The following is an 8719-nucleotide window of genomic DNA, read 5'->3' as shown; positions in this document are numbered from 1 at the left end:
GACGGAGGCGGCTCCAGCACCTCCAAGCGCCAGCCAACGGACCAACCGCGGCCAAGATGCAGCGCGCCGCGGCCTCCCTCGCCTCCTCCCGCTCCGCTGCCTGGGCCTGCTCCACCACCTCGCGCCATGCCGCCGCCTCGTGCTCTGCCGCCGCCCGCCGCGACGCCGTCGTGCCTCTCCGAATTCGCGGCCAAGAGCAGCGGCCCGCCGCCCTCCCCATGTCACTGTCGCTGCTCTCCGGGAGTCGGCCCCCGCGGACGGCAAAAGCGGCGGCCGCGGCCGCGGAGCTGGCCCCGGCGGACGAGGTGGCCGCGGGTGGCGGCATTGCCGGCACGGTGCAGCTCGGCGCCATGATCGTCGCCTGGTACCTCCTCAACATCTACTTCAACATCTACAACAAGCAGGTACGCCATTGGCATCCCCTCCCCTGTTCCTCGCCGTTCGCCGCCCGTCCGTACGTGACCGACCAACCAAGAACCAACAAACCCGCTTTGCCACAACCGCAGGTGCTCCAGGTGCTGCCATTGCCGCTCCCCTACACCATCACCGCCTTCCAGCTCGCCTTCGGCTCGCTCGTCATCTTCTTCATGTGGGCCGCCAAGCTCCACCCCGTGCCCAAGCTCTCCGCCGCACAGGTCCGTCAGCCACCCACACGAACACAAAAGGGCTCTGTGATTTTGTCTGAATTTGCTCCACGGAAACTGAAGCCTCTGCTCCCGTTCAGCTGGCCAAGATCGCGCCGCTGGCCGCCGGGCACATGCTGGGCACGGTGTTCACCAACATGAGCCTGGGCAAGGTGGCCGTCTCCTTCACGCACACCGTCAAGGCATCGGAGCCCTTCTTCACCGTGCTGCTCTCCGCCTTCTTCCTCGGCGAGGTGCCGTCGCCGCTGGTGCTGGGCTCGCTGGTGCCGATCGTCGGCGGCGTCGCCCTGGCGTCGCTGACCGAGGTCTCATTCAACTGGTTCGTCCTGTCTGCTCCGCTGACCGTCGGAGAACATTGTCCTCTAATCATGGCCCGATGATTATATTCCCTTTCGCCGTCGACCCCGAATAATTGGGGCCGGGAAGAATCCCGTCGCTTTCTCACGGTGCATAAACGATTCCGTTGACGCGCAGGGTGGGATTCTGGAGCGCCATGGCGTCGAATCTGCTCAACCAGACCAGGAATGTGCTCAGCAAGCGGCTCCTCGGCGGCGAAGAGGTGATTCCTTCTTCTTCTTCCTCAGTTCACCAGTAACAATTCAGTAGTATCTCATGATTCCTTCCAAATTCCAAACACTGATGAATGTGTTCATGTAATGCTGCTGCAGGAGGAGTTCATGGACGACATAAACCTCTTCTCGGTGATCACCGTGCTGTCCTTCCTCCTATCGTTGCCTCTGATGATCTTTGCAGAAGGGGTCAGCTTCTCCCCAGCGTTCCTCCAGAGCACGGTGAGTTAATCTGAAAGTCTCCAAAATTCAGACAAGTTGAACTGTTGCATCATCATAACTCCTAAACTAAATAAACTATTATGAACTCTGGCATGTAGGGCCTGAACCTGCAGGAGCTGTGCGTGAGGGCGGCCCTGGCAGGGCTCTGCTTCCATGGCTACCAGAAGGTGAGGGACGAGACACATGACAAATCCTCACACGGTTCTGGCTTGAGTCAGCTCCAAACAAACAGAATGCATGATCTGTAACACTGTTACTGACGATGGTCCTGGCAATGGTAATGGCAGCTGTCGTACATGATCCTGGCGAGGGTGTCGCCCGTGACCCACTCCGTGGCCAACTGCGTCAAGCGTGTGGTGGTCATCGTCTCCTCCGTCCTCTTCTTCCGGACGCCCATCTCCCCTGTCAATGCACTGGGTAAGAACAGACCCTTCGTTTTTCCTCGAGCAGTCTCTTTTCTACTGCAATGTCGTGTGGCTCTTCTGACTTGTTTCTCCTTGTAACTGCAGGGACTGGAGCGGCACTGGCGGGAGTTTACCTGTACTCCAGGCTCAAGAAAGCAAAGCCAAAGAGCTCATGAAGATGTTTTTTTTATTTTTCTGTATTGGATACAGGTTTTTGAGATAGAGGATTAGGTCGATATAGTATCCACGAGAAAATGTATTGAGATAGTAGGTTGTACAGAACTTGCCACGGCCAGTAGTACACTAGTACCACAGGCTACAGCAGCTTCTTTCCATAGTAGCAGGACCAAACTTCTGGTCTTGAAGATTTGTAACATCCTCCCTGAATAATCACAAATCTCCTGACAACATGCAAGATGCTCTGATGCCATGAGAATGCCACTCTTCAAGGTGCAAAACCCACTTAAAAAGATAACCTTTGAGAAGAGCGGGCATGTTTGGCTTGTGCCATTGCAAGCCCTAACAAATCTTGCAAACAATTGGCTAGACATTGCTTGACCATCTGTTGCCCAAATCTTTGCAATATGCAAGATCCCATAGGCAACCAAAGTTTTGGCAGCCAACCAAATGGAAGCCAAAATATTGCCAGCAATTGGCTGGAGGTCGCCAGAAACTGGCAACATCTGAGGAGAGTGGGCAAGATGGCACAGATAACCAATATTTTGGTAACCAACCAAATTAAGGGCTGCCAAAATCTTGGTGGGGTAAATCTGAGCACCAACCAAACATGCCCCTTATGCTTTGAGAAAACATGCTAGAGCACAAGCAAGGCACACATGTGCAGGATAGTTCAGCAGTTCACGTCGGGCATTTCAGTTCAACATCAAGCCATGCCGAGAGCATTTACAACAGCCAACATAACTTACATGGTTCCGTCCAAAATTCATGGCTCAACCGGTCCGGTTTCCTAAGGATTATAACACGACTACCAGGCATAAAGAGGTCCGAGGTTCCAGGTTTCATAGAGTACTAACGCCAGCATACGGACACCGTATAAAGCGCCTCCGAGGCACCACCACATCAACATAGCAAAATATCCGACACGCTTAACCTATGTCAGCAAAGTTCCAGGACACGCTTTGCTTAAACCAACATGACTGATACTACGATTTGGTTAGGGAACCAACTCCATATACTCCGTTGTTTCATCACCATCGTGATGCATTTTACCAGTTGGAGACCCCCACGGCCTTGGGAGGGCTCCTGCTCCTAGCACGGTCACCACCACGGGAATTGCCGCTATAGAACCTGCCAATCGAACAAAGCGGGTCATTAAATTATATATAGCCTTTGTAGATACATCACACCCGCGATAAACTTGATATGATGAAATAAAGTTGTCAGCAGGATGAAGTAAAGTGGCAGTTAACTCAATTTGTCAACCATAAAATACAGTTTGATTCAGCTACACCAAAAGTTTCACCAATACAATCAGACATTTTCTTCTATATTTCATGAATTTCAAGGACGCGGTATGTGTGGGCATAGGTGAACTCCAAAGTTGGTGACATGTGCCTCTATCAAGTGAGATGCATATTAAAGAGGTATAAATGCATACATCAGATAATTCAACTAGGCAATCCATCCAATCGCCACATACTCCCTCCATTCGAAATTAATTGTCGCAGAAATGGATGTATCTAGACATATTTTAGTTCTAAATACATCCATTTCCGAGACAAGTAATTCCGAACAGAGGGAGTATGATCTAAGAGCAAATATTGGTAGCTAACAATGCAATCGGATGTTTCTGTTTGTTTCATAAATGTGAAGCACACGGCATAGCATGGGCACAGGTGAACGGCAAAGTAGGTGACCATGTGCCTCTCTGTGGAGTGACATGATGTTATGACTTATAAGGTACAAGCATATTTTAGGGATACAGTACCTATCATGGAAGCTGAGACCTTCACCAGAGCCGCCACTGTTATGCCAGATGATAATTGATTAATTATCAGCAGTGGTATATAAGCTGGAAACAAGGAAGTTATACTAACCTGGCAGGTAAACTTGCAGCGCCACTGGTCTGGTTGTTGCTACTGCTGTTATGAATGATGCAAGTGAAAGTTCATCAGGTATGGATGACACTGAAAAGGAATTAGAGAATAGGAATCGATGCCATACCTGGTATGGAAGCTTGGAGCACCACCATATTGATTGCCACTGCTGCTGTTATTGAAGCTGCAAACGATAATTCATCAGGCTGGCACAAGTCCTGAATGAAGTATTCAAATCAAATAGAAACTGATATGCACCTCGACTGAAAGCTTGGACCATCCCTAGTCTGGCTGCCATAAGCTCCCTGGCCACCATAGGAATCATTAGAAGATGCCCACCGCCGTGGCCCCCTGCCACCATACCCTCCACGGCCGACCATAGCTCGTAACTCTGGCGAAACATTTTGGTTTGCACCCTCCAAAATCTTCACAAGATCTGAAGCATACTTAGAATCCTGGTCACAGAAGAATGTGTATGCAATTCCAGTCGCACCAGCCCGGCCTGTCCTCCCAATTCTATGGACATAGTCCTCAACACCCGTTGGGAAATCATAGTTAACGACAACCCTGAGGCAAAAGATTTGGGAAGGATTGTCAGTGCACAACATTTAAGAAAACTACAGAATAGTAAATGTGCATTCAACCATCACCATTGTGAGCTATATACATGAAATCTTGTTTACAAATAGAGTCAAACTAGAAAGTCAAAGAAGTTGCAAAGTTAAAGTTCAAACCTGATGTCCTTCACATCTAAGCCTCGAGCAGCCACATCAGTGGCTACAAGAATTGGGCACCTGCCGGTCCTAAATTCACTCAGCACAGAGTCCCTCTCAGCCTGTGATTTATCACCATGAATAGCAGAAGCACCATACTGCCGTGATAGGTTCCGAGACAGCTGATCACACATCCTCTTCGTGGAGCAAAATATAATCACCTTAGATCCAGGCTCCTGTTGTCTCAAGATCTGATCAAGGCGCCTCCCTTTCTCGAAAGATGTGGTAACTTCCACATGCTGCAAGGTGTAACAAACTAGTTTAAAACAATGAAGCAAAATTATACCTCAGCCTAGAAAATAGCATTTTTACCCTGCAGAGAAAATAGCATTTTTTATTACCTGGGTGATTGACTTATTTGCAACCAGCTCATCAGTGTTCCCAATGTTAACCTGGACAGGGTTAGTGAGCAAATCGGAAGCTATTTTCCTCACCTCTCTTGGCCAAGTGGCAGTGAACATAAGAGTTTGCCGTTTCGGTTGCACTTGTTTCACAATTTTTCTTATTTGTGGCTCAAACCCCATATCAAGCATGCGGTCAGCTTCATCAAGAACGAGATAAGCTACCTGACGGAGACTGACTTTTCCCATTTCTAGTATATCATTCAGTCTACCAGGAGTTGCGACAACAATGTCAGCACCACGCTCTAAATCTCTTAGCTGAGGGCCTTTTGGAGCACCACCATATAGACACTGCAAAAGAAAATTTATGAATAAGACAGTATTCTGTTACGGCTGTATCAAGTATGTAGTTTACATAAAACGGAAATTCCATTTCTTAGATACGAGTAACATTAGCATCTAGCAATGTGGATGCAATGTGGATACACAAGTGAATTAAGTGGTCTAAGAGTAGAGCAGTGTAGTGCACACAAAAAGATAGAAGGAACATACAGTAGATGAAATTCTCGATGATCTACCAAACTTGATTGCTTCATCTTGAATCTGTGTTGCCAATTCCCTGGTTGGAGACAGAACTAACACAGTTGGCCCATCCCTTGAATTGTGCCGTAGGTTCTTGACAAGTATAAACCCTGGAAGTAGATAACCCAGGGTTTTTCCAGAACCTGTCTTCGCCACAGCTACAATATCACTACCTTTTAGAGCAATCGGCCACGATTGAGCTTGGATAGGACTTGGTGCTTTGAATCCTGCTTGCTGCACCTGTAGACATGAGTAATATGTGAACAACTGAATACTATAGCTGATAAAACCTAAATATTCAAGCCCAACATACAATAGGACAAAGAGGAAAAGGTTCCCTATGACATGACATTTTAGCTATATAAGTAGAAACCAATTCAGGTGTATTGTAGCTAAAGATGAAAAAACAAAACAAAGAGCATATTTTTCAAACCGTAGCAGCCTGGAGAAGACAATGGAACATGTTGAACTCTAAATTAAATTGTTGACTTCAAATAGGGTACAAGGCAGTGCATTACTACTTGTATGCATTATGTGCACGTACCTCCCGTAGAATCTCCGAAGGGAAGCATGTGGACTGAAACGACATGAATGGCGGTGGAGCTTCACGTCCCGGGCACTAAAAGGTATGGAACAACTAAGTCACATTGCACATAACAACAAGGAGGGATTGGGGGCATAAAAGAAGTTGAAAACATACAATAATAGTAATCTCATGCTTTTTACGGTATGCATCTACCGACATGTTTCCATTGTCAGCCTGTGGAGCTGGGTTAGTAGAAGGCACAGGTGCAGGGTTTACTCCAGCTGAAAAGCGCTGCTGAAAAAGAGGATAGCATGTTACTATTTGGGAGCAGAACAAGATATGCATCACAGTTGAAGTGGCACTCCTGTGACATTTATGGAGCAATGCAGTATAAAATATGTGACCTGTAACGTGCGAGAAATGTGTTACCTCAAAAGAAGGATCATTCCTGGCCTTGTGATCGGCAAAGGGCGCATTCTGCACGCGGTTTCCAGCAGATTCAGTGTGCCGCTGAAAACAAGAACAAACATGTCATGATACTGCATAGCCAATGAAATAGATTCCCCAGTTACAGCTATTAGTAGGCTTAACAAACTGAAATTTCCACTTGATAGTTAGTGGCATTGCTATTCTAAACCATGCTTGCTTGTGTTAATGAGACAAATACAATGCAAAGCGCATAATTTAACCCCAACATGAGATAGTAGGTCAATAAACCTAAACTTTATGCTTCCTGGCTAGTGGCATTCGGGTAGGTTGCCCAAATAACTGAAGTTTATGCTTAACAGCTAGTGACATTCGTGTTGTATACCATGCTCGTCTACATTATGAGGCAGATACAATGCAAAACAAACAAACAATGATGTAACAGTAGCGTGCAGATGATGAGAAGGTGGGAGGAAATATAACCCCACCTCCAAAATGATCGGGAGGCGAACACATTCTGCGAGCGGCATGCCGCAAGCTTGCGGCTGCTATGCGACAAACGAACGAAACGAAAAGGAAATCTCGTAGTACATTTACTCACACCCAACAATCAAGCTACAGAAGCTAAAAACCCCAAAAGGGGGAGATGATTTTGGGCGTTATACCTCGGGCGGGTCTCTGTGCCTGGCCCTCTCGTCGTGGTGGTACTGGGGCTGCTGGATGGGAGCGGGGGCCGGGGTCGGCGCCGGAGCGGGGGCGACGGGGGGAGGCGGGCCGGTGGGGCGGTCGTAGGTGACGGCCTTGGTCTCCGGGTTCCAGAAGTAGAGGTAGCCGGTGGTGCCGTCGATGAGGCCCCTCCAGGGCTTGGGCAGCGTCGGATCTGGCGGCGCGTAGCGCGGCGCCGCGGACGCCATTCCTCCTCCCAACCCTACGCGCGGAAAGGAAAAACGAAATCAGATCAGGGCCGGGCCGCAATGCGCGCGCGGGGCAGGCCCGGGGGAGATCGGGGACGGACGGGGGGAGCGAGGGAGGGGCGGGCGGACGGGCGGACGAACCCTAGCGATCGGCGGCGCGGGGGGGCTGCGGATTGCGGCGGCGGACGGAGGAAGGGGCGGGGGAGGGAGCCCTGGGCGTCGCGCTGTGGCTGCGCGGTCCTCTGTGGGTGAGTGGGAACCCTTTCCTTCCTCGTCGATGGGGGCCGCTGCGGCCGCGTGGTTAAGTAGGGTGGGTGCGTCCGATTGAAAAGTATTCTGAGAAAAATGGGAGCGGAGGCGTCGATGGGGCGCGGTGCGGTGCGGTGCGCCTCGCTCACACACCTGGCCTGGCCTGACCCGACCCGGCCCCGGGAGAGCCAGCGGGGAGTGGGGGGGATGCCAGGTGGCCGGCTGCGACAAGTGGTGGTGGGATCGGGAAGCTCGAAAGGTGCAAGCCCCGCGCCCGGCCCGGCCCGGGGCTCATTATCTCTTTGCTGCTTTCGGCCCAGGCACCGCCTAGCCAGCAGCTGCTGTGCTTTGCTAATTCCAGCGAGCGCTCTCTCGACTCTTTCTTCGCGCGCGGGGTGCTTTGGATTCCTCCCGCTGCCTGTTGGCGTCTCGCGGAAAGGCCAAAAAATGATCTACGTGTTTGAATGAAGAGGAGAAAAGCAAAAGAGCGGAGGAAGAATACGTCTTCCATACGATCTTTGACTTAGACTAGTAGGTGTTCTTGCACGCGCTCGGCTGTTTGCTCCATGATGGATAGGTGCTAAAGGTGCCACATAAGCAGAAAAATAACATGACAAATCAATTAAAGATGAGAGAGAGTATTGTAGTGACCGCAAAAAGAACCAATGCTAAGCACGTGAACCTATGCAAAAAGACTACCAACCAATACGTGAAGGAGTTTTCTCACTAAACAATTAAATAAAGGAGGCTTAGCTACAAAAGCTAAGCACCCATGCACTGGGGATATTAGTTGCTAAGCATTTTAATACACTTAGCACCTTATTTTAGCACCAACGCATTGGGAGAGGTCTTAAACTTCACCAAACACATGCCATGGAGAGCCTGCTGACGAGCTCCGCTCATCGCCAAAAAGTATGTAATTGACCGACGTCTATCTGTTTCTGCCAACCACGCACTGTAGATCACCTCCCCCCTCCTTCCCTCTTTTTTTCTTTGTACTCTCCCTATCTAT

General features: G+C 49.6%; 2 protein-coding genes across 4 annotated transcripts; one reads left to right on the top strand and one right to left on the bottom strand.

The window, feature by feature from the left end:
• LOC119267401 (phosphoenolpyruvate/phosphate translocator 3, chloroplastic-like) lies at positions 1-2254 on the top strand. Its single transcript, XM_037548787.1, has 8 exons — positions 1-404; positions 507-635; positions 725-963; positions 1119-1203; positions 1313-1435; positions 1534-1602; positions 1723-1852; positions 1945-2254. Exons 1-8 carry the CDS (start codon positions 57-59, stop codon positions 2013-2015), a joined length of 1194 nt encoding a protein of 397 aa, XP_037404684.1. The 5' UTR covers positions 1-56; the 3' UTR covers positions 2016-2254.
• Positions 2255-2663: 409 nt separating this feature from the next.
• Positions 2664-7740, bottom strand: LOC119267400 (DEAD-box ATP-dependent RNA helicase 14-like). Of its 3 annotated transcripts, none has more exons than XM_037548783.1 (13): positions 7600-7740; positions 7210-7472; positions 6548-6628; positions 6293-6412; positions 6137-6211; positions 5563-5832; positions 5011-5361; positions 4631-4908; positions 4155-4463; positions 4024-4080; positions 3897-3941; positions 3788-3823; positions 2664-3147 (listed from the first exon to the last, which is right to left on the bottom strand). In XM_037548783.1, exons 2-13 carry the CDS (start codon positions 7456-7458, stop codon positions 3066-3068), a joined length of 1953 nt encoding a protein of 650 aa, XP_037404680.1. In that variant the 5' UTR covers positions 7459-7472; positions 7600-7740; the 3' UTR covers positions 2664-3065. The 3 variants fall into 3 exon arrangements, with proteins under 3 accessions (XP_037404680.1, XP_037404683.1, XP_037404682.1); XM_037548786.1 differs by having other exon boundaries at positions 3897-3938; XM_037548785.1 differs by having other exon boundaries at positions 6293-6409.
• Between the last annotated feature and the right edge of the window lie 979 nt (positions 7741-8719).

The sequence above is a fragment of the Triticum dicoccoides genome, chromosome 3A (assembly GCF_002162155.2).
Source record: "Triticum dicoccoides isolate Atlit2015 ecotype Zavitan chromosome 3A, WEW_v2.0, whole genome shotgun sequence".
Classification (NCBI taxonomy): domain Eukaryota; kingdom Viridiplantae; phylum Streptophyta; class Magnoliopsida; order Poales; family Poaceae; genus Triticum; species Triticum dicoccoides.
The sequence above is the reverse complement of the archived record's forward strand: the minus strand, read 5'-3'. Positions and strand labels throughout refer to the sequence as shown.

Excerpts from the sequence above, each read along its gene's own strand:
- LOC119267401 (XM_037548787.1), top strand. The coding sequence starts at position 57 with ATGCAGCGCGCCGCGGCCTCCCTCGCCTCCTCCCGCTCCGCTGCCTGG. Across the intron at positions 405-506 it reads TCAACATCTACAACAAGCAG|GTGCTCCAGGTGCTGCCATT; the intron begins GTACGCCATTGG and ends CCACAACCGCAG. Across the intron at positions 1,853-1,944 it reads CTCCCCTGTCAATGCACTGG|GGACTGGAGCGGCACTGGCG; the intron begins GTAAGAACAGAC and ends TTGTAACTGCAG.
- LOC119267400 (XM_037548783.1), bottom strand. The coding sequence starts at position 7,458 with ATGGCGTCCGCGGCGCCGCGCTACGCGCCGCCAGATCCGACGCTGCCC. Across the intron at positions 6,413-6,547 it reads GGAATGATCCTTCTTTTGAG|CAGCGCTTTTCAGCTGGAGT; the intron begins GTAACACATTTC and ends CCTCTTTTTCAG. Across the intron at positions 6,212-6,292 it reads AGCATGAGATTACTATTATT|TGCCCGGGACGTGAAGCTCC; the intron begins GTATGTTTTCAA and ends CATACCTTTTAG.